This window comes from Gopherus evgoodei, chromosome 2 (assembly GCF_007399415.2).
Source record: "Gopherus evgoodei ecotype Sinaloan lineage chromosome 2, rGopEvg1_v1.p, whole genome shotgun sequence".
Classification (NCBI taxonomy): domain Eukaryota; kingdom Metazoa; phylum Chordata; order Testudines; family Testudinidae; genus Gopherus; species Gopherus evgoodei.
Window position 1 is genome coordinate 206,215,021 of NC_044323.1, and position 25,613 is coordinate 206,240,633.

A 25,613-nucleotide genomic window follows, 5' to 3' on the forward strand; every position below is an offset into this window, starting at 1 on the left:
ATGTCAGCAACAGTATAATGAAGAAATCTCAGACAAGATCATCTTCCTCAAATGAATATATTCCACGAACTTTAAATTGGATTGCAAGCTAAAGGAATTGCTTCAAGAAATACTCAAACTTGGACTCTCTTGGGTGTTTCCTAATATCACAATCGCATTGCGTATTTTTGTCAGTTTGCCTGCATCAGTGGCTTCAGGTGAATGCACCTTCAACAGGTTGAAGCAGGTAACAAAACTATCACCATTCAGCTATGGGACAAAAGTGTTGAATGGGTTTGCCATGCTCAATATCAACTGTGACATTGCATGAAAGTTAAATTTTTCTGTAATAATTAGTGCATTTGCACAGAAGACGGCTAGAAAAGCATTTGTTAAATAAAAAAAGAGTCAAATTATGTCTCACTTTTTTTTGCTGCCTTATTTTGTTTTCATGTGTCATCATTTTTTATTTTTATTATGGCTAGAGGCCTCAAAAACTGGAAGTGGCCTGGGCCTCTCTGGACCTCAGAAGGCCTACCACTCCCCACCTAATATCTGTCCCTGGCAAAAATCCCATGACCAGGCTGATTTTGTACACTACAAATTAATTCTCTTCTCTTCCAGTTCTGCTATTTGCCTAACTAAATAACACTACTTCTCTAACGTAAATGAATCTCATGTCTGCAGCCACCTTTTTGCCTACTTTGACTCTCTCCTTTCCTAGTGGTTCCACTTTTCTTCCCACACAGAATCTTGTAGATTTCTTCCAACATAAAACTGGCAAGATATCTGACCTTCCCTTTCTCCTCCTACAGCTCTCTCTTCCTCCTTCCTTGTCAGAAATGGACATTTCTCATCTGCATTGCTCCTAACACCTTCACTTGCCTCAGTGACCCCATTCTGTCTCCTGAGACTTGCACCCATTCTCACCTCCTCCCTTTCTCTTATCCTTAACTTCTCACTCTCCTCTGGATCTTTCCCCTTATAATACAAGCATGCTTTAATCACCCCATCTTAAAAAAAACAAACATCCTTTGCCAACTTGATTTGCCTCTCCAACTACCGCTCCATTTCCCTTCTCCCTTTCATCTATAAGATCACTGCATCCATTGTTTACAATTGCTGTATGCAGTTCCGCTGTTCCAAATCAAACCTAGACCCTGTCCAATATGGTTTCTACCCACTGCCCTCCCCCTTAACTGCTCTCAGAAAAATCTCTAATAATCTTTTCTTGGCCAACGGTCAAAACCAGTGCTCCATCCTCAGTCTCCTTGACTTTTCAGCTGCCTGTGACACTGTTGCCCATGCTTCTCTCAAAATCTCAGCCTGCCTTGGCTTCTGTGAGTCTGCCCTGCCCTGATTCTCCTCCTACCCCTTTAATTATCACTTCATCAGCATGTCCACCAGAGGATCCTCCTCAACGCTCATCCAACTTTCTGAGAAAGTTCCACAAGGCTCTGTCCTTGGTCTCTTCTAGTCTCCTCTACACCTTATCACTGGGTAACCTCACTGGCAAACACAAATTCAGCTACTGTCACTATGCTGATGACTCTCGCATCTCCCTTTCTCCTCCACACCTCTCTCTTGTTCAAATTATATTTTCACCTTGTCTGTCAGACATCAATTAGTGGATGTCTAGCTGTCAGCTCAATATCAACATGGCTAAAACATAACTCCATCTTCCTCCACCCTAAAGTTCACCTCACCATCTCGTTTCCCGATCATTGTGGACAACACCACCATCCTGCTCATCACTCTAGCTTGTAATCCAGGTATCATCCTTGACTCAGAGCTCTATATAGGTTCTCACATCTAGGCAAAAATCTAAATCTTGCAGATTTTCTGTAAAACATCTCTAACATACGACCTTTCATGTCCATCCACACAACTAAAGCTCTTTCCCAGGCATCTCTTGATTTTGATTACTGCAACATCCTCTCTCTGTCCTTAAGAGATAAAATCTTGTCCAGTTTATATCCACCAGAATGCTGCTTGATGGATCATTTTCCTAGCCCATTGCTTTGACCACATCACACCTCTCTCTTTGCATCCCCCCACTGGCTCCTTCCTCTCTACTGCAAACATATGCAGCTTCTCTTCACTTTCAAGGCCCTTTCTGGCCTATCCCCACTCTACATATCCTCTCTCACTCACTACTGAGATGCCAAATCCTGTTTCTGATCAGCCAATACCAGCCTCCATCATCCACTTGGTACATTTTCCAACAAGCATCTTTGTGCTCTCCCCCACATTGGCCCTTATGCTTGGAAAAGATCTCCATAAACATCTGCAAAACTAACACATTGTCCTCCTTAAAACTCTCCTTTTCCACGAGGCCTACAAAACCATGACAAGCACTAGGCTACTGGTGTGCTAAGACCACTTGATGATCATGCTGACCAAAACCAACTGTTTCTTTGTAATCCCCAACCACTAGGCTGCAGGTATGATACAACCACTGCCTGTCATGCTGACCATTTTTTCCTTATGCTCCCATCTGCCTATATCCATCTATTGTCTCTTGTCTTATACTCAGATAAGGAGCAGGGATCGTCTTTTGGTTCTGTGGTTGTACAATGCCTGGTACAATGGGGTCCTGATCCATGACTAGGGTTCCTAGGTGCTACTGAAATTCAAAATTTTAATGGTAGCTGTAATCAGCAATAAAGACAAAGCTGATGAAATGTTACCTACTGTTCTGCCTCACCAATAATGCCATCAGCCTCTTACAAATATCATTGTGCTTTCTTCCACCTTGCCACTTGTGTACAAAACAGCCTCATTGAACTGATCTGTAAAGATACTACTCTCTCCTCCTTCAAATACCCTTCCATGGCCCATTTCTACCATGATGTCAACAAAAAAACTGGCCAATGTTGAATGAGACAAGTGACTCAGAAGCAGGTAAGGAAAGTCTCTTTTTAGTGTAATTAAAAAAACTATCTAAAAACCAACAAGTTTGAGAGAGAGAGTATAAATAAATAAAAATGGTATAAGTTGCTGGTCTCTCTCTTATCACCCCATCATATATTGCTCATAATCTTCAATTAGAAGTTCTTCAAAAATACATCCCTAGTTTTAGACAATGCATAGCATAACAGGGTCCTGATCAAAACTGGGGCCTCTGGATGCTCATATTAATAATAAAAAAAAATATACACAAACCCAACCTCACCCACCAACTACCCCAGCTGCATTCACAACCACTATAGCACAAGTTGAGAGACCTCTGGTAATTAATTTTTAAGTTACAGGATTAATTCACATCAGATTTAAATAGGAATTAAGTCTGACCTCTAGTAACAAGTTCGGAACTAACTCTGACTTTTAATGAAATGTAGGCATATCAAACTTACCTGCAAAATCTTTTACATTCACATTTGCGCCTAGGCTGATTAATTCTTTAACTTGTTTAACATCCCCTCGGATGGCTGCCATATGTAAAGGAGTTTCTCCTCTTTCATTTCTTTTATTAACTTTGTCTTTTTGTCTTGATGAGGAGCTTGGTGTTTTCTTTTGTGTTGGTGTTGTCTGTAAAGGCTGATGCAGGTTGGAATCTACAAAATAAGTTTTAAAATAGTCAATATAAATTTCGTAGCCGGATAATTTTTGCTTTATTTTATTTTCTCACTATCTTCAAATTTCAGTGTTCACAATTGGTCATGTCTTTTAATAGATTCTATAGTTTATGGAAATATCCTGTAATCCAGGGGTGGACAAACTATGGCCCATGGGCCACATCTGGCCCATGGGATTGCCACCCCTGTGGTGCCACGGGGCTAAGGCAGGCTTCCTGCCTGCCCTGGCCTTGCACCACTCCCAGAAGCAGCCAGCACCACATCCCTGCGGCCCCACGGAGAGGGGGGCAGAGTGCTCCACGCGCTGCCCTTGCCTGCAGGCACTGCTTCCAACAGCTCCCATTGGTTGGGAACAGGGAACTGCGGCCAATAGGAGCTTTGGGGGAGGTACTTGCAGTCGCGGGCAGTGCGCAGAGCCCTCTGCCATCCCCTCCCCCAGGGGCCGAAGCAACGTGAAGCTGGCTGCTTCCGGGAGTGGCATGAGGCCAGGGCAAGCAGGGATCCTGCCTTAGCGCAGCTGCTGCCACCCCAGAGCCACTTAAGGTAAGCGACGCCAGGCCAGAGCCTGCACCCCAAATCCCTCCTCCACCCTTAACTCCAACCCCCTGCCTTGAGCCCCCTGCCACAGCCCGCACCCCTCCTACACCTGAGCCCCCTGCCATACCTGCACCCCTCCTGTGCCTCAACCCCCCTTGCCCCGAGCCCCTTCCTGCACACCACTCCCGCTCCCATACCCTGACTCTATTTAAGTCAATGGGAATTCTGTCATTGATTTCAAGGGGGCCATGATTTCACCTCATATGAAGACTTCCATGGACTTCAGTGAGAGTTGAACTGTACACTAAACTAGTAAAAATATATTTCCCACGCCCCCCCCAAAAAAAACCCAAAAACCAAACCCAATGTAAATGTAACAGTTGAGAGATGGAGGACTCAAAAATGGGATATTCATAATTACAGTCACCAGAGTAACCCAAAAACAACCCCTTGTATATTATAACTAAAGATAGTCAGAAATTTTCCATCAAAGTGTTTGACAGAAAATTCAGTTTTCTACAAAGATGAAATTTTCCATGAGAAGAATTTTGCATTGCAAATTCAGAAGAGTGCTTGATTAAATCAAAGCCTGCTTTAGAAAACACAAGAAAAAATTTGACAGGTGGAGGAGGGCTTAATAGGGAGGGGAGAGAGAGAGACAGTAACTCAGTGGTAGTTGGTATCACCTGGACTGTTGTCTCTAGCTGTCATCTGCATAAGAAGGGCCATCTGTTTGCGCTCTGAAAGCGGATAACCAAAAAGAATGCTAACTGGAGTCGACTTCTTACTTCCAGTTTCCTTTTTCATTTTCTTCTTCTCTGGGCCTTCTTTCTCTGGAAATATTAGCACACTAATAAGATTCTGAAAACTAGCCAGCTATAGTACAGAATCTCACACAGACAGAAATAACCATTTTCAATTATTTATGTGAGCTGGAGAAAAAAAATACACTATGTCATGCTGCCACACTTAGTACATTTCAGTCAGGAGGGTATGCACTCCTAGTTTAGTCATAACTCTCAGCTGACTGGAACAATATGCTCATGAATAAAGCACTTAAAGATTTTAGAAATATATCATACAAATAACACTATAAAGTCAATAACTTGTTTTCAGACTGATGTGTAGTCACAACTTTGATATTTCATAGAATCAAGAAAGAGGTGAAAAATTCCTTATGGTCCTCTAGTGTACCCCAATTCCAGTGCAAGAGGGTCCCCAGCTATATCTTCTAGTGCTTTGTAGAATCCAGTTTGAAAACATCAGTTTGAAATAATGGGGAATTCGCTTCATTACCCTCAGGAGACTATCCTACTATTTAACAAAACTCATTATTAGGAAATTTTTCCTGATATTCTGCCTAAATACTGCTGCCCTCAAATTCACCTGATTACTCCTAATTTTACCTCCCTTTGTCCCACCTTAAGGAATTCCTTCCCCTCCTTACTCTTCCAATATGTGCAGCTTACTATGCATTTCCCCTGGTCAACATTTAGCAGAATTATCTAATGTTTAGGATCAAAGATTTTGAATTTGGAGCCTAAAGTTAAGCACCTAAATAAATGGCCTGACTTCTAAAGGTGCTGTGCATCTAAAAATTTCCACTCATTTCAATGTGAGCTGCATATGCTCTGAGTATCAGACCACTTTTTAAAGTTCCTAAACATGAATGTAGAACATAATATTATTTGTGCCAATTTGAACACTGGTTTGTGTCTTTTTCGTCTTTCCTCTTCAAATTCCATTTTTTGCCCACTTTCTTCTGACTGAACAGAATATTATAGGTGTGGCTTCACCGGAGCTTTATAGAGAAGGGAATAAACTTGTGACCATGAATAAATAATAAATAATAATAAATAAATAAATAATAAATAATAAAAAGGGAATAAACCTCTGACCATGCAGTTCTAAACTGCACTAGTGTTTTTTCCACCTTTCTAGGTGATTTTTAATTTTTCTATCCTCAGTGATGTTTATAAATGCATGTAATATTTTGTAAATATAGATAATGTGCTGTTGATCTTCTCTCAGTATATTAAGATGGTAAAATTATCATTTTTATTTGTAAACTTGCTTTGGAATTCTAAGGTAGCCCTCAAGTGTTTAATCACATCTTTGGTAGTTTGTCCTTGTTTTATTTTTAACTTTTACTTCACCTTTTTTTAAAGATTGTATTTGCCATTGTTAGAAGGCAGGGTCATAGATTCATAGATTCCAGGGTCAGAAGGGAACAATGTGATCATCTAGTCCGACCCCCTGCAAAAAGCAGCCCACAGAACCCTACCCATCCACTTCTATAACAAACCCTTAACTTATGCCTGAGTTACTGAAGTCTTCAAATTGTGGTTTGAAGACCTCAGGCTGCAGAGAATCCTCCAGCAAGTGACCCATGCCCCACGCTGCAGGGGAAGACGAAAAACCTCCAGGGCCTCTGCCAATCTGCCCTGGAGGAAAATTCCCTCCTGACCCCAAATATGGCGATCAGCTAAACCCTGAGCATGTGAGCAAGGCTCACCAGCCCGCACTCAGAAAAGAATTCTCTGCAGTAACTCAGATCCCATCCCATCCAACATCCCATCACCAACCACTGGGCATACTTATCTAGCGATAATCAAAGATCAATTGCCAAAATTAGGCTCTCCCATCATACCATTCCTTCCATAAACTTATCAAGCTTAACCTTAAAGCCAGATATGTCTTTTGCCCCCACTACTCCCCTTGGAAGGCTGTTCCAGAACTTCACTCCTCTAATGGTTAGAAACCATCGTCTAATTTCAAGTCTAAACTTCCTAGTGTCCAGTTTATACCCATTCGTTCTTGTATCTACATTGGTACTAAGCTTAAATAATTCCTCTCTCTCCCTAATATTAATCCCTCTGATATATTTATAAAGAGCAAGCATATCCCCCCTCAGCCTTCTTTTGGCTAGACTAAACAAGCCAAGCTATTTGAGTCTCCTTTCATATGACAGGTTTTCCATTCCTCGGATCATCCTAGTAGCCCGTCTCTGAACCTGTTCCAGTTTGAATTCATCCTTCTTAAACATGGGCGATCAGAACTGCACACAGTATTCCAGGTGGGGTCTCACCAGCGCCTTATATAACAGTACTAACACCTCCTTATCTTTGCTGGAAATACCTCGCCTGATGCATCCTAAAACCGCATTAGCTTTTTTCACGGCCATAGCACATTGGCGGCTCATAGTCATCCTGTGATCTACCAATACCCCAAGGTCCTTCTCCTCCTCTGTTGCTTCCAACTGATGCATCCCCAATCTATATCTAAAGTTCTTATTATTAATCCCTAAGTGCATGACCTTGCACTTCTCACTATTAAATTTCATCCTATTACTATTACTCCAGTTTACAAGGTCGTCCAGATCTTCCTGTGTGATATCCCGGTCCTTCTCCATGTTAGCAATACCCCCCAGCTTTGTGTCATCCGCGAACTTTATTAGCACATTCCCGCTTTTTGTGCCAAGGTCGATAATAAAAAGGTTAAATAAGCTTGGTCCCAGAACCGATCCTTGAGGAACTCCACTAGTAACCTCCTTCCAGCCTGACAGTTCACCCTTCAGTACGACCCGTTGTAGTCTCTCCTTTAACCAGTTCCTTATCCACCTTTCAATTCTCATATTGATCCCCATCTTTTCCAATTTGACTAATAATTCTTCATGTGGAACCGTGTCAAATGCCTTACTGAAATCGAGGTAAATTACATCTACCGCATTTCCTTTGTCTAAATAGTCTGTCACCTTCTCAAAGAAGGAGATCAGGTTGGTTTGGCATGATCTACCTTTAGTAAAACCATGTTGTACTTTGTCCCAATTACCATTGACCTCAATGTCCTTAACTACTTTCTCCTTCAAAATTTTTTCCAAGACCTTACATACTACAGATGTCAAACTAACAGGCCTATAGTTACTCGGATCACTCTTTCTCCCTTTCTTAAAGATAGGAACTACGTTAGCAATTCTCCAGTCGTACGGTACAACCCCTGAGTTTACTGATTCATTAAAAATTCTCGCTAACAGGCTTGCAATTTCATGCACCAGTTCCTTTAATATTCTCAGATGAAGATTGTCCGGGCCCTCCGATTTTGTCCCATTAAGCTGTTCAAGTATGGCTTCTACCTCAGATGTGGTAATATCCACCTCCATATCCTCATTCCCGTTTGTCATCCTTCCATTACCCCTAAGCTCCCCATTAGCCTTATTAAAGACTGAGGCAAAGTACTTATTTAGATATTGGGCTATGCCTAGGTTATCCTTAACCTCCTTTCCATCCTAAGTGTGTAGCAGTCCCACTTTTTCTTTCTTTGTTTTCTTCTTATTTATATGGCTATAGAACCTTTTACTATTGGTTTTAATTCCTTTTGCAAGGTTCAACTCTACTTGGCTTTTAGCCTTTCTCACTTTATCCCTACATGTTCTGACCTCACTAAGATAGCCTACAAGGAGTGGAAGAAGGGTGGGATTAGCAAGGAAAGCTTTCTGCTTTTTCTTAATCACCTCTCTGAGATGCTTGCTCATCCAGCTCTGTCTCCTGCCTATGGTTTTTTTCCCCTTTCTTAGGATGCAGGCTTCCGATAGTTTCTGCAGCTGCAACTTAAAGTAATTCCAGGCCTCTTCCGCATTTAGATCCACAAGTTCTTCAGTCCAATCCACTTCCCTAACTAATTTCCTTAATTCTTTAAAGTTAGCCCTTTTGAAATAAAAAACCCTAGTCCCAGATCTATTTTTGTTTATCCTTCTATCTAGTTTGAACTGAACTAGCTCATGATCACTTGAACCAAGGTTGTCCCCTACAACCATTTCTTCTATGAGGTCCTCACTGCTCACCAAAACCAAATCTAAAATGGCATCCCCTCTTGTCGGTTCTTCAACTGCTTGGTGAAGGAATCCATCAGCTATCACATCCAGAAAAATCTGATCCCTACTAGTCTTGCTAGCACTTGTCCTCCAGTCTATATCTGGGAAGTTAAAAGTCTCCCATGATCACACATTTCCCATTTGTGTTTACTTCCTTAAAAACATTAAAGAGGTCTCTATCCATATCCAAATCAGATCCCGGCAGTCTGTAGCACACCCCAAGCACTCTCTCAGGGGAGGCTCTAGTAGCTTTCTTTCCCAGTGTGATTTTTGCCCAGACAGACTCTGTCTTGTCCATTCCATCACTTCTTATTTCTTTACAGTTAACCTCCTCATTGATGTACAATGCTACTCCACCACCTTTGCCTTTATTTCTATCTTTCCTAAACAGCACATAGCCTTCAATACCTGTACTCCAGTCATGACTACTATTCCACCACGTTTCTGTTATCCCTATAATATCTGGTTTCACTTCCTGCACCAGTAGCACTAGTTCCTCCATTTTGTTCCCTAGGCTCCTCGCATTATTGTACAGACATCTTAATTTTTGCCGTTTGGCTTCACTCACATTCTGTGCCCTGTTAGGCATGGACATTCTACCACCAACATCACCTATTAGTCTGTTATCTACACTACCCTTCCTCCTTATGCCAATTCTTCTGTCCATGGCTGTATCCCCTCTTACTTTGTTTACTTCCCTCTCAAGGTTAAATTCCGGCGTGGAGATCTCCCGAACATCTCCCAACCATCTCCCCCAAATTTCTAGTTTAAAGCTCTCTTAATCAGGTTGGCGAGCCTCCATCTTAGAATCTATTTCCCTCCTTGCTCAGGTGAAGTCCATCCCGAGAGAACAGTCTTCTGTCCGTAAATGCTTCCCAATGGCCGTACATCCCAAAGCCCTCCTTATAGCACCACTGCCTGAGCCATCTGTTGATCGCCATAATCTTGTCACACCTTTGTCGCCCTTCTCTAGGAACCGGCAGAATCCCACTGAAGATCACCTGAGCCTCAATTTCCTTAAGCGTCTTCCCCAGTCTGGCATAGTCTCCCTTGATACATTCCAGAGACTATCTAGCCGTATCATTCATTCCCACATGAAGGACAATCAACGGGTTCTTCCCCGCTGCCGCTAGTATCCTTTTCAGCCTCAGGTCCACATCCTGTATCTTAGCACCCGGCATATAGCACACCCTTCTGTTGTCCCAATCAGCTCTAGTCACAGGCCTGTCTATTCTTCTCAGTAAGGAGTCCCCAATCACGTAGACCTGCCTTTTCTTGGTGATAGTGCGCTTCTCCGGTCTATCTCCCGCACCCACCAGCTGCAAGTCCTCTCGATTCCTATTCCCCCTTGCAATCCTCCTAGGGCTTATATTTGGTGTTGCCTCCATTGACTCCTCCTCTCCTCTTGCAGAACTATCAGCTCTTCTCTTTTTCCTTGCACTCTCTCCTTCAGCGACCACCTGCTGTGCCCCTTCTTCATTTTCCAACTCTGCAAACCTGTTCCTGAGTTCTATTTCTCCTTCACTGGCCAGTCTTTTCCTCTGCTTGGTTCTCTTAGTCACATGCTTCCACCGTCCACTTTCCTCCTCCAGCAGTCTCTCCTCTGAATTCTTTGGTCCTGCTTCCATCTGCACATCTGAGCTTATCCCTTCAGCCCCCTCGTGTCTGTGCTCCATCGTCTGCTCAAACCCCCTTCTGAACTCAACCAGAGTTTGCACCTGCATCTCCAGTCCTCAGATCTTCTCTTCCATCAGCTCTATCAGGCGGCACTTCATGCAGACAAAGCTCTTTTCAGGTGCCCCCTCCAGGATCATGTACATGCCGCAGCTTCCACATCCAGTCATCCTCATTGTGTCTTTCACTGCTGCCTCTGTATCAGTCTTGGCCTTCCCACCTGACGCCTGGTAGTCAACACAACACAAGCCCCCAGCAGGCACCAGACCACCACCCTATCCCTTGACTTGTTTGTCGGTTCCTCTGTCTTAGTCTCCCCTGCAACCTCCCCCTGGAAACTCCCACTGAAACTCCCCTGTTTACAGCTCTGTTTGCTGGCTCCTGTGCTGCTGCCTGACTGGCTGGCTCCTTATATAGGACCCCTAATCAGGTAATCCCCGCCCCCAATCAGGGCTCCGCTGCTCTCCCAGCACACTGCCCCTAGCAGCCTACACACACACACACACACACACACACACACACACACACTACACAATACAATCCACAAACTACAAACTACACAAACCTGCTCCTCCAACAGAACTCCCACTGAAACTCCCCTGTTTACAGCTCTGTTTGCTGGCTCCTGTGCTGCTGCAGCTCTCTGTAGGTTGCTCTGAGGATGTCACACAGCAGAACAAAAAGAACTCAATACACTCCTGCTAAACAAATTCTCCCCTCTGTCTCGCCTCCTTAAAGGCCCAGTACAAGCAATGGATTAAATGCAGAAAGCAATCCTCTAACAATACTAGCAGGAAGTATAATCTTTCATCGTGGCATCTTCTGCCTTACCAGTCCCTCTCTCTAAACCTGCCTGCTCAGACCTCCTCCTCATACCATTAAGCTCAGGACCATACTCCGCTATGTACAATAACTGGTAACCTCTTTGCCTTCTTAATTAGATCAGTAGGGGCAGGAAGATGGAAGGAATTCAGGTAGTTGGGAAGAGAATGTCTGCTTAGCTGCTTGCTTTCTCCTGTTCAGCTGGCTGACATACTAATCCAGGGATCGGCAACCTACAGCATGCATGCCAAAGGTGGCATGTGAGATGATTTTTACTGGCATGCTGCTGCCAGCCAAGGTTCTGGCCACCGACCCCACTCAGTCCACTGCATGCCTGGGTGAACGGAATCCTAGGCTGGCAGCGGGCTGAGCGGGGCCAACGGCCAGGACCCTGGCTGGCAGGAGCCAGCAGCCAGAACTCCAGACCATTAGCTGCCTGAGCGACTCAACCTCCCGCCAGTCTGGGGTTCTGGCTATCGACCCCTTGCCAGCCGGGGTCTCGGCTGCCGGCCCCACTCAGCCCACTGCTGGCCTGGGTGAACGGAACCCTGGCCAGCAGCAGGCTGAGTGGGGCCGGGACCCCGGCTGGCAGGTGCCGGCGGACGGAACCCCAGACCAGCAGTGCGCTGAGCTGCTAAGCCCACTGCCTGCCCAGGGTTCCATCCGCCGGCCCCTGCCAGCCAGGGTCTCTGCCACCAGCCCTGCTCAGTCCGCTGCCAGTCTGGGGTTCTGTCGGGGGTCCCTGTAAATGTAAAATGTCTTACTGGGATGCAAAACTTTAAATTACTGAAGACTTGGCACGCCACTTCTCAAAGGTTGCCAACTCCTATACTAACCCATTTAGTGAACAAAGATCTGAAAGTGGCAATGATCTACAAATAATAAAAGGAAAAGTAAAGTAAAATAAAATGAAATAAAATAAGAAAAAAACATGAAAGAAACCCTCAGATTAAGTAAATAGGGACGGCCAGTCCAAAAATCCTACATTTGGTTGGGAAGCATCACCACTTTAAGTAAAATTGGCTCTCACACTCATTCCTGTGGCAGACACTTCCCTAACTGAATATGTTGCATTTTATCAGCACTTCAATTAATTCTCATTTTAATTCATGCTCATAGCCAAGTCAGCTTGAATTAGTCCTTTAATATTTCTTGGAAAACTAGCAAAAGAAAAGTCAAATATTTTAAAGTATGGAAATGCATTTACATTACCATTACAACCATAGCTCTGTCCCTATAGTGACACTAGCCTCCCATCTTCCCTTCCCTTCACGACCAGATCCTGAAAACCTGATTCACATTATTAAAGGCTTGCAGGCACAGAACCCGTGTATTATAAGCAAAGTGGATAAAAATCTATGGTTAAAATAATATCTTTTAAAATTTAAATTAAATACGTTTTTCTGTTAGAAAATAAGTCTATTCAAAATTAAATTAGAAATTATGACAATACGTTAAGGCCAAAACTAACTATAATCTATTAATGTCATTTAAAATTGAATTTAAAAATATCCAAGTAGTAAGTGTTTACTGCTGAAGTTTTAAAGAAAGAAAAACCACTGAACTAGAGGAAGTCACTGGCTAAGCACGTGGAACCATAGTTTGTTGAAGTATTAAACTGGCATTTGACAGCAGTAGCCTCTTCTGCAAGTGCAGAGAGAATATTTTCTCCATTTCAGTTTATTCAGCTAGTTCTGTTCAATGATTAGTTCACTTGAGGGTTGAGAAAATGCTTAGGAGTTGAAAAAGCAGGAAAGCTGGTTTTCCTTTTCCTATCTATGAATAAAAACACGGTCTGAAAGAATGAGATCTACTAGTTCTAAAATCCCAAAGGACCACAAGGAGTTCAATTCACTAGCTACTAACAAATTTCCTTTGTTTAATAAATATTAATTTTAAATGCAAAACATGCTTTGATAAACTTACGTACAGGGGGGGAAGTATCCAACGTATTTAAGGTAGTTTCATTTAACTAAAAAACTATTTTAAAATGCAATTTTCATGCATTTTAATTGAATTCCAATTTCTATCCAAATACAGCTTGACACAAATAAGTAAAATTTATTCAGAATATAGAAAACAAAAAATGAATTATTCATTTTCTAACATCATAAGTATATAAAAATTAAGAATCTGAATGAATATAGGCTAAGTTAGAACTGCTTAAATAAATGTGCATACTGTAGATGTATGCAGTGGTGTTGTAGCCATGTTGGTCCCAGGATAGAGAGACAAGATGGGTGAGGTAATATCTTTTATTGAGAGAGACCAACAGAAGATATTACTTCATTAACCCAGTCTATTTATAGATATAGTGTATCCTCTGGTTTAGCAAAAGAGGGTTACCTACCTTTCATAACTGTTGTTCTTCAAGAGGTGTTGCTCATGTCCATTCCAATAGGTGTGCGCGTGCGCCGCATGCACGATCGTCAAAAGTTTTTTACCCTAGCAGTACCCATCGTATTGGCTGCGGAGCCCCCTGAAGTGGCACCTTTATGGTGGTGTATATAGGTTCCTGCCAATCCACCGCCTGCTCAGTTTCTTCTTGCCGAAATACTCCAACGGAGGGGAAGTGGGCAGGATTTGGAATGGACATGAACAACACATCTCGAAGAACAAGTTATGAAAGGTAGCTAACAGTCTTTTCTTCTTCGAGTGATTGCTCACGTCCATTCCAATAGGTGACTCTGAAGCAGTTTCGACGGAGAAAGGGTCGGAGTTCACTGAATTGCTCATTGCATAGTGTGACGTGAAGGTGTGGATGGAAGACCACGTTGCTGTCTTGCATATGTCCTGAATGGGGACTTGTGTGAGGAACACAGTGGAAGAGACCTGTGCTCTTGTGGAGTACGCCGTCAATGTCGGGGCTGGGATCTTAGCCAGGTTTTAACAAGTTCTGATGCAGGACGAAATGAGAAGCCCATTCATCCTCTCAGCAATTGCAATAAAAAGCTGTGGTGACTTACGAAACTGCTTTGTGCATTCAATGTAGAAGGCTAGGGCACGCCTTACACCCAGGGAATGGAGTGCTCGCTCTTTGTTGCTGGCATGCGGTTTAGGAAAGAATACCAGTAGAAATAGGTCCTGGTTAATGTGAAATTGCGATACTACCTTGGATAGGAATGCTGGGTGAGGGCGTCACTGCACCTTGTATTTGTAAAGGACCATGTAGGGGGGCTTGGAAGTCAGCGCTTTGAACTCGGAGACCCTTCTGGATGAGGTTATGGCCACCAGAAAAGCCACCTTCTGGGAAAGGTAAGATAAGGGGCAGGTCGCCAGGGCTCGAAAGGAGATCCATGAGTCCGGAAAGGATTAGGTTAAGATCCCACTGAGGAATGGGCTGCCTCACTTGGGGGTAAAGCCTATCCAAGCTGTGGGACTTCTGCATCACACACTGCCAGCCCACCATGCCAGCCCACACTGGTACTGCTAAAGACTGACCTGCCCACCACACCCTGGTGCAAGATGAAGATGGCCACCAGGTGCACCTTTATAGATAAGATCGTCAACCCCTGTTGCTTCAGGTACAAGAGGTAGTCTAGCACAAGGGGAATAGAAGCTTGCTGCAAGGAGGTACCTTTCTGTAGTCACCAAATGGAGAAACGCTTGTACTTTGTGCAAGTGGAGGGCTTCCTGCTCCCCAACAGAACTTCCCTAACAGAGTCTGAGCACTGCAGTTCAAGCTGGTTCAGCCATGGAGTTTCCATGCCCTGAGGTGGAGGGACTCCAGGTTGGGGTGTTGTAGTTGGCTGTGATCCTGTGTGATGAGGTCTGGGAGCATCACCACTGGCCTGTCCACTGATAGGTTCAGCAGTGTGGTGAACCAGTGCTGTCGGAGCCACGCTGGTGCTATGAGGATCACTGAGGCCCTGTCCTGCCGGATCTTGATGAGGACCTTGTGTATGGTGGGGGGGGGGGGAAGGGCAGGAACACATATAGCAGGTGACTTGTCCATGGTAGGTGAAAGACGTCTGCTATGGAGCCGTGACTGTGGTTCTGAAAGGAGCAGAACAGCCGACACTTTCTGTTGCTCCATATCACAAACAGGTCCACGTTGGGATAGCCTCACCTCTGGAAGATCAAAAGGGCAATGTCCACTCTGAGTGCCCACTCGTGAGTGTTGAACAAGTGACTTAGGTGGTCCGCTAGTTTGTTTTCTGCTCCTGGCAGATATGAGGCATGTAGCTGGATGCAGTGTGTGATGCAGAAGTCCCACAGTCGGAGAGCTTCCAGGCACAGGGCAGAGGAATGAGCACCACCCTGTTTGTTTATATAGAACATCGCTGTGATGTTGTCCATCAGTACTGACACATTTGCCCTGAAGATGGGTTTGGAATGTCTGGCAAGCCAGGTGAATCGCTCTCAGCTCCCTGACACTGATATGCTGCAATAGCTCTAGTTGCGACCATACGCCTTGAGTTCGGATACTGCCCAGGTGTGCTCTCCTGTCCGTCTCCGATGTGTCCATGACCAGCGACAGTGAGGGCTGAGGTTTGGCGAAGGGTACTCCCACGCAGACCATTTGAGGTTGTAGCCACCAGCTGAGGGACTCGGGAATCTTGGGTAACCAGGGTCCAGAGAGTCCCATCTGGGTCTGTATACCCTCGTCAACCAAGCCTGGAGGGGGTGAAGGCGCAACCTGGCATGCTGCCCTACATACATGCAGACCAGCATATGCCCCAGAAGCTTCATGCAGTTTCTGGCCGTGGTAGTTGGGAACCAGTGGAGACTGTCGATGATGCCCCTGATGCTTTGGAATCGAGACTTGAGTGGGGAGGCTCTGGCCTGAGTGGAATCCAGGAGAGCCCCGATTAACTCTATTTTCTGAGTTGGGACCGGTGTAGACTTGGGTACATTCAGAATGAGCCCCAGCCTGCTGAAGTAGTTTGTGCCAGGGCTACATGCTCTAGCACTTGCACGCGGGAACTGCCCTTGATGAGCCAGTCGTCCAGGTACAGGAAGACCTGTACCCGGCATTTGCAGAGGAAGGCCACCACGACTGCCAGGCACTTTGTGAACACATGCGGGGCTGTTGAAAGTCCAAATGGTAGTATGGTGAAATGTCAGTTCAGGCCTCTGATAACAAATCTCAGGAATCTCCTGTGTGCTGGAATAATTGATAAATGAAAGTACACGTCCTTCAAGTCGAGGGTGGCAAACCAGTCCCCCGAATCCAGAGAAGGAATGATGGTGGCCAGAGAGACCATACGAAACTTCAACACGTTCATAAGAAAGCTGAGGTATCACACCTCAGGATAGGCCTGAGCCCACCCTTGGGGATGAGGAAATATCAGGAGTATAACCCCCTGCCCCTAAACTCCTAAGGAACCTCCTCTATTAGACAAGGAGCAATTGTACCTCCTGTAGCAGGAGTTGCTCATGAGAGTAGTCCCTGAAGAGGGATGGAAAGGTGGGTGGAAGGGTGGGAGGGCACAGAATTGGATAGAATATCCTACCCCTACCATGCTCAGGACCCAGTGTTCTGAAGTAATCTGGGCCCAGGCACAGAAGAAGTGGGACAGACAATTCACAAAGGAAGGGCAAGGATCCGGGATTTAGGCTGGTGCTCCATCCCCACCTTCAAAATGTTCAATTTAGAGCTAAGGGGGCTGCTTGAAGGAGCCCTGACTATGGCTGGAGGAAGACTGTGGAGGACATCTCTTGTTTCTTCCCCTCCTTCAATTATAGTCCTGCCTGAGGGGACCTGGATAGAATCATGAGGGGGGATGGGACTTGAAAGGTTTTCTCTGGGGTGCTGGTGGGTGAATTCCCAGAGACTTGAGGGTTGCTCATGAGTCCTTGAGACTGTGCAGTCTCAAGTCTGTCTTGTCAGCAAACAGCCCCTCAGTCAAATGGGAGGTCCTTTATGGTATTCTGGACCTCTGCCGGGAGTCCAGAGCCCTGAAGCCATGAGCTATGCCTTATTGTGATGCCCGTAGCCATGGTTCATGCCGCTGAGTCAGTGGAGTCCAGAGCAGGCTGGAGGAAGATTCTAGCCATCACCCTGTCCTCTTCCAGGACTGCAGCAAATTCCTGTTGGGTGTCTCTGACCTTGCACTTGATGTGGGAGACCCAGGGTCTAAACCCCATGGTGGGTCCTTGGGAGCCCTGGACTGATTGGGGCAACGGACATTGCAGAAGAAGGGGCACAGGCAACAGAGACCACCAATGCTGCCCTCGAACCATGCCCTTGGCCCTGGTGGTAGCCCCAAGGTGTCCAAAAGGGCCATTGTACTGTTCCCTGCCACTGGGGAGGCCAGGACAGCATTGGAACACAGTGTTCCTCCACCCTACAGTGCTGAGACTGTTGCCAGGATCTTGACTGGTACCGGCTGCATCGGGACCCGTATGACTCCGCCTCTGACTTCGATGAATAGTCCGAGCCCAGGAGGGAGGGGTGGATCCCAATGGTGCCAGGGAGCACTCCCATGGCAATGGGGAACCAGCTCTGCATAATGGTATACTTGCCCTAGTGCCAGATTGGAGATGCCTCCATTGGTGCTGCCATCGGTGACGCAGACAGTGTCGAAATGGTGCAGCAGCCAGAGCGTGCGCCGCTTGCACCTAAGCCAGTGCACAGGAATAGGAGACCGAGGACTGTGTCGTCATGGCAATTAAATCCTCCACAGCCTCAAAAGTGTCTGGTGTGGAGAGGAGGTCCAGGTCCTCCTCCAACACTTCCCAGATTGGAGAGTCCGCCAACATTGGACTCGATGGTCCTCCCCTCAAGGCCAGAGGCAACTGTGCCAGGGCCGATGGACCAGCCTCCTGGTGTCCCACCGTGAGAAGCACCATACTAGAGTCCTTCCCGCTCTTCTTGGCAAGGGAGGGCCCCCATTCCGCCTTCTTTTTATGTGGCACCGAGGATTATGATAGGTGCTGCACCAATGAGCTGGCGTTCCGCACAGGGGAATGGTGAGTCCTTCCTCCATGACGAGGTGTCCTGCACTGAGGCCGGTGTGCTGTGCACCAAGGCTGCCAGTGCCCGCTCCTGATCTGGTTGGGGCCGGAAAGCAGACTCCATCAAGAGTCTCTCTCCCTCTTAGTTCTGGGCTTGAAGCCTCTACAGATGGTGCACTTGTCTAAAGTGCCTGGGAGAGGATCATTTGCAAGACAAGCGGTGGGCAGATCCTTTCTCGGCATAAGCTTACCATACCTATTGCACAGCTTGAATCCTGGGGCGGCAGCATGCCCTGGCGATGGGGGAAAATATCAGGGGGGAACCCCCCAACTTAAACATACTAATGAACTAACTGACTAACTAACTATGATAGTGAAGGATAACAACTATATAAAGGGAAAACCATTAGGAAGCACTTGCTAAAGCAAGAGATCAGTTGTTCCAATGACTGTCACTGGCGGTAAGAAGGAACTGAGCAGGAGGTGGATCAGCAGGAACCTATATACACTGCCATAAAGATGCCACTCCAGGGGGCTCTACAGCCGACCCGATGGGTACTACGAGGGTAAAAAACTTCCAATGATTGTGCATGCAGCGCGCACACACACACCCCTATTGGAATGGATATGAGCAATCACTTGAAGAAGAAAAAGTAGTACTAAATTTAGCATAAAGGCTATACTTAGTTGCATATCAATGTGTTTTAATGGTTACCTGCTAATGAGAATCAACATTCCTCAGGAAAGTAACTAAAAAGTACAAATGCGAAACAAGATTAAAAGTTATTATTTAAATCTACGTTTCCTACTTGCTGATTTAAACAATTATTTAAATCACTAGCTTTAATAATGATTTAAATCAACCTACCCTGAACATAAAATGCATTATTTTAAAAACAAGGATTTTTTTCTAATGGATATAAGAAATTTGCAGACTATGGCTGCGAACATCTTAAATTTCAAGAAGCCTTTGTACTAGTACAATGTAATTCTTCCATCTTCCCCTCATCCTCTTTTTTCATGAAAGCTTTTAAGAATTCTGCAGTCTGTGGAAGCAATAATCTTAATGCTGGAAGAGACAATATTAGTACAGACTGTAGTAACATATAGAGGAGGTAAATTGCAAGTGCACTAAAAGGGCAAACTCTTCATGTAAAGCAAATAAAAAGTCAAGCAAAGGGCAAAGGAGTTGTTGGCATATGTTGATACACTAAGTGCAAAATTTTCAAGTGACTTAAGTATCTAGAAGTCAAAGCTCCATTAAGGACTCCACCATATTCCATACTCCTCTAGTCCTCTGCAATAGCCCCTTCTCTGCTCCCTGCAATCCCTTTTCTGTTTGTGTCCACTTGCTCCCCTAGCCCAAAGAAGTCTCCTCTCTGCTCCTATCCCTCTCCCTTCCCACTTCTCTTCTTTTCTGTCATAGATCTGCTGTAACAAACCTCTCCTCTGCCTGACCCAGACTCCTTTTTGCTCACCACTCTAAGCTCCCCCTTCTGCTGCTGTTGCCTCCCTGCAAAGCTTGATGTTCCTACAGTTTCTCCAGATTTAATGCTCTCTGAGGAAAAGAGAAGCAAACAATAGGTACATACTTTTGTTTTAAATTTCAAGAACAATTTTAACCAGAACTGTTTTAAGCATGAAAAATTATACAACTGTGCACATGTGAATTTATAGTTTTTTATTCTGGTTTCAACTATGGAGAAGTGTGATCTGCTCCATGGAATATTTACTGTGTACTCTTCATCCGCTAATTTAGTAATTCTATAAAAAAAGTGCTTTAGTTTGTCTGGCATGATTTGTGTTTATAAATTCATACTATTTATTGCCCATGGTTCTTTTCTACAAAAAAGTTTTATATATTCAACTTTTATTTCAGAATTACAGCTCAATGTTGTTTTAACAATGTTCATCATGGCAAAATAATGTGCCAAAACCAATATTGATATAGTTAGACACACTTTAAAGATCTGTCTTGCATGTTTGCAGTGCAGTATACTGTACATTTTCTGTCACCTTCTATTTTACCTATGTTTATCATCACTTTATATTTTGAATAGTATATTCAGCAAATGATGGTAATACATTCCTGTTCTAACTGCTTAGCATTGAAGAATGATGTTAAACAGTTGCACTTCTAAGTACTTGGTGATGAAAGGTAGCATATAAATTAAATTATGTTCATTTAGGTTATTTCCAGTCATTCAGGAAACATTTCTTTACCCATCTCTCTGTTAGAATTCACAAGCTGTTTTAAAATAAACTCTAAATAGTCAATCAACACTAAAATTAACAATAATGTTAACAAAAAGTCACTGGACTACAGCAGGTGCACCTGATAATACATTTACCTGAATATGTCCTGTAAGAAGGTATTAATCTCTCCCCCCAGTTTTCATGTGTATGTCCTGGATCTGAATCTACAGAATGAGAAGACACAGGAGACAAGGGGTGGAGGGAAGTATGGCATACAAAAGAGAAACTCTGACATACCATTTAAAAAGATCTCTAGATATTTAGTCAAAAGACTACAGGACTAGTTTTTCCACAGTTTTTAATTGATAATCACATAAATCCACAGAAAATTCCTGATTAATGATCAGGACCCTTGAATCATGCAACCAATTATAGCAACATATACAATATGGAAGATCACTCACTGCTACAAGATCTCTTCACAGAGCCCACTGTACAATATACTACAATAGGCAGGAAAGGCTTAGTAAAGTATGTTATGGAATCCTCAAGTTAAAATATTCTTGCATTTCTGGGTTTCAGAACACTATTGTCTACACAATTTGTGTAATTAATTTGTTTGGTTTTATAAAAGTATTATTTGAACTGAAATAATTTTCTTATTAAAAGTGATAGTGTACATTTAAATATGAATTTTAAAAAAAATTCCTAACCTACCGGATTTCACTCAGAGTATCCTAGACTGTTAAAAGTTAAAAATCTAACTTCTCTTTCACTATTTTGTTGTAGTGACCAGACGGAGAAATGTAAAAAGTAAACAACTAGAAAAGTCAATTTTCCTTCTATTTATAGTGGTCAATTTCACTAGTACTCTGTAGTACTAGTACAATACTACAATGATAGGGTTAGAAACTATACGTAAGGCATTTCCATTTTTTTTTAAACATCTTTCTTCTACAAGAGACTGTTTTGTAAAAGATTTAAAAAACAATCTCAACATTTTGGGCCAAATTTGGTTGGACAGCATCCCTTTAACATTTTCCTCTTTTGCTGTAGCCTTCTTAACATCTTTAAAAACAATGAAAAATGGTTAAGTTATATAAGGACAATGTTCTTAGATGCTTTTCTGCACTTCTTACTCTAGGGGTTCAAATGATCAGGGCTTGATGAAATTCACACTGAAGCGTCAAAGGAACTAGAAGTAGAAACGTCAGAAACACTGGCAATTATTTTGGAGAATCTATGGAAAACAGATTATGTCCCAAGGCAAAACAGTATTGTACCTATTTTTAAGGTTAGAAAAAAGGTGAATTCCTAGAACAAAACATCAACTTTTAAGCACTTTAGGAAAATAATATGCAACATGGGCTTTTAAAAAACAAATCATGCCAAACTAACCCAAATGCTTCTTTGGTAGGTAACAACATTAGTGGATAAAGGAAATGCAGTATAATTAACATATTAGAGCTTTAGTAAGACATATCACATGGTCCCATGCAAAAATTTCCATTTGGTAAAATGAGAAATACGAGTACACATCTGGTTAAAAAACAAACCAACCAACCAGAAACAAGAGTAGTTAATAGGTTTGTGTGAAGGCAAAGTGTGGGTTAGTACTGAGAAGAAATTAATGTTTATAAACCATGTAGAAGTGATAAGTATCTTTACTATTAATAATGTCAGATGACAAAGTCAAGAAAGATGACCAAATTAAAAGGACAATACAAAATTGATTGACTCCAACTAATCTGGAGGTTAGGTTTAAACCAGTATAATCCTGGTAAATTCTCTGAATACAATGATTTTAAAGAAAAACATATGATTTAATGTAGGGAGGAGAAGACAACTGAATAAATATAGAATGGTGGGAAATAGGGACGAAGGAAATACTGATTAGGAAGTATACAACAGAGAAATGTGTGTGGGTTCTAGTGGATGTTAAACTAAAAAGCATGAGATAGACACTTATTTGACATTTATAAAACAAAAACAAAAAACACCAAAAAACAAATTAAGAGTTAATAGCATTTTTAAGGAAGCTAAATGCCTCAATCCTCAAAATTAAGCATTTGTATAAAGTATTTAAAGCATGCAAGTAGTCCCATTGACTTCAAAGAGACTTCTCAAGGGTGTAAATTGAAGCATGTACATAAATGTTTGCAGGAGCAGGGCCTTAGGTTTTATTAATCGGATCTGCGCCCAGAAAACAAGCTACAATTGATACTGGTTAAGCCTCAACTGAAGTATTATTATTTTGGGTATCACATTTTTCAAAAGAGGGAAATTGGAGAAGAAATAAGAAGGGGAAAACAAGGAAGTTATTGTTACAAACAAATAATAAAAGGTTTGGAAAACAAGGCTTGTGATGAGAGGTTAAGAGAACCAAACATATTTAAAGTTTTGCCCAAAGACTAATTATTCACAAAAAGACAAGAACAAAGAACCGCAGTCAACCATGTAAAGAACTTCTAAACAAAATCCTATACCTCATTACTCAAGGTAGGTGAGAAAAGGAAGATTTTCCTACCTTCAATAGAGTTTCTGCTACCTAAGACAACCAAATTATTTTTCTGCCTGTTAATCAGGCAGAAGAATCAAACAGAAGCGTTCATACCAAAAACAGTTTTGTTTTACTGTTCATCCTCAGACTACCAGAAAAGAGGAAAAATTGAAATATTCTAGGTAAATGACTTCCTGTCAATAAAATGACTGGCTCTGGATTGGGAGATGAATTACAGAATGCCTAATAACAGGTAAGAAAAATGTTCTCATCCAATCCATAACTCCAAACCTATAACTCCAAATAGAATTCCCCCTAAAAGTATGATAAAGTATGATAATAGTAACTAATAAATTTCTAAAATATAAAACAACTGTCAATACTACAGTCAAATCTGAAGACCTCTGATAGTAAACTTGTTGTGGTAAAGGTATGTAAGAAGCCAAGTAACTGCCTTATCCACTTCTTCAGCCCTCTCTTTAAGACCACAACACAGTTACTCATGGGGGGATTCTGCACCACTGTGTGCATGCATAATTAATGAGCCATGCATATTTTTATTTTTTTTTACACAGAAAAAAGCTTCTGTTGGCAAGTTGCTATAGTTCCAACTTTTGCCCACCAGAGGGGTTATGGTGCCAGAATAGAGCAGCTGCAGCAGAAAATAACTTTGGCTGGAAAGTTGCTGCAGTTACACCTTTTGCCCACCAGATGGCACTGTGGTGATAGAGCAGCAGCTCCTGGCCAGCTAGGGAAGAGAAAGAGCCTGCCTTCTTTACAGCACCAGTTGGGCCAGGTCAGGAGACAGGGGTTTATGGGGAGACAGACAGCACGGGGCTGCTGGGAGGGAGTCAGAGGCTCACAAGGGCTACTGGGGAAGGACAGACTGGGGCAGGGACTGAATGGGAACAGAGATGCAGGGCCAGATGGGGATGGGGGAGTGGATGTCTGAATGGGGATGGAGAGACACACATGGACTGGGGGTGCAAGGACACATGGAGACAGGGGTAGATGTGCCTGCCTGAATGGAAGAAGCTAGGGGTCAGCCAGGGTCTCCATGGGGGAAGATCCCTAACAATCCCTGCCCACCCAAAAAACCTGTTCCATACTTTTCCCACCCATACCCAACAACCCTCCAAGTTCACACCCAGGCTCCTTCCCAGCAATTACTTCCCTCTCCCTCAGCTCCTGTGTTACCCCGATTCTCCTAAGCCTTTGCGCTGCTTCTGAGGGATGTGGGAAATACGGTTCTGTATTGTAGTTTAAAGGAATTACTCAGAGTTCTGTATGAATATGCCTAGTAAGGAATTTATTTGTCAAAAAACATTCCCTGTAACATTTTTGTTGTCTGCATTGTTACAGACATACTTGCTGACAGGTATTTTGAAATAAATGACCAAAAATAATTGACACTGGTGTGATGTTATTTTGACAAATAAAATACACAGAATTTTGCAGAATTTTAAAATATTGTGTGCAGAATTTTTCATTTTTGGTTGCAGAATTTTAAATTTTATGATGCAGAATATAGTTTAGCCTTTAAAGTGACATTTTATGGGGTATTTATTTTAAAAAGCAGCTCATCCAGTTGCAGAACCCTTTTTTAGGTCTGGTCTACACTTAAAACTAAGTTTGACATAGCTACTGCACTCACGTATGTGAAAAATCTACATCCCTGAGCATCATAGCTATGCCAACCTAACTGCTGGTGTAGATGCAGGTAGGTCGAGAGTAGAATGAATCCCACTTCTCTCCAAACTTATTCTCTCTTGCTATTTTTCTCCCCCCTCCAACCCCCTTTAAGTACAGCCAGCCACAACTGTTGGCAATCTCTCCTAAATACAGTGAGCAAACACAGATAATGGCAGAAGCAGCACAGTTAGTCTAATGGGTTAGTCATGGGAGTTTGAAGTTAGGAGATGTGGTTTCAAGTCCGAGCAATATCAGTGACTCTGGGTGATTTTAGACATGTCATTTTACCTCTGTGTTTCAACTTGCTCACCTATAAAATGTGAACAGCAGCAGTAGTCTACCTACTAGTGCCATAATGCATACAGAGATCTGCCACCCAACTGACAGCAGCTAGCCAGGTGGTGAGTGGTGATCACTGCTACAGAATGGCTAATTGTGAACAACCTATTATTATATTACATTCTCCTACCCACTTGTTTGTCTCCTCCATCTGTTATGTCTTGTCTTTTAGACTGTAAACTCTTTCAGGCTGGGATTGTCATTTATTGTAAGTCTGTATGGTACCTAGCATAATGGAGCCCAACTTGGTTGTGATGACTGCTATAATATGTGCTACTACAATATACAGGTTGAACAGTTAATAGTAATATGTCACAAGACATTGTGATGATTACTTAGTTCATATCTGTAAGTAGTTCTGAACATGCAAAACACTATATAAAAATGCTAAATATTAATAAATGCTTCTAAAAATTAACATTAAACTATTACTAGAGTCTAGCATTAAAAGCACTACCTGAGATAGCCGATACTAATAGCGCATTTAAAATCTAATGCTAGGAACACAACTTTTTCAGAAATGAGA

General features: G+C 43.1%; 1 protein-coding gene across 8 annotated transcripts in view; it reads right to left on the minus strand.

Annotated features, from left to right (window-relative positions):
* ANKRD12 (ankyrin repeat domain 12) overlaps nucleotides 1–25,613 on the minus strand; it is a 129,025-nt gene that overhangs the window by 56,288 nt on the left and 47,124 nt on the right. For 6 of the 8 annotated variants that reach the window (XR_003999099.1, XR_003999100.1, XM_030552767.1 and 3 more), the window contains exons 4-6: nucleotides 20,712–20,780; nucleotides 4,781–4,927; nucleotides 3,336–3,536 (exon numbers count right to left, since the gene is read on the minus strand). Coding sequence is in view for 6 of the 8 variants with exons in the window: in XM_030552767.1 (XP_030408627.1) it covers nucleotides 3,336–3,536; nucleotides 4,781–4,927; nucleotides 20,712–20,780 (417 nt within the window). In the remaining 2 variants the exon portion in view is untranslated. The remainder of the gene's footprint in view (nucleotides 1–3,335; nucleotides 3,537–4,780; nucleotides 4,928–20,711; nucleotides 20,781–25,613) is intronic. The other 2 variants (XM_030552770.1, XM_030552769.1) reach the window with 1 other exon arrangement.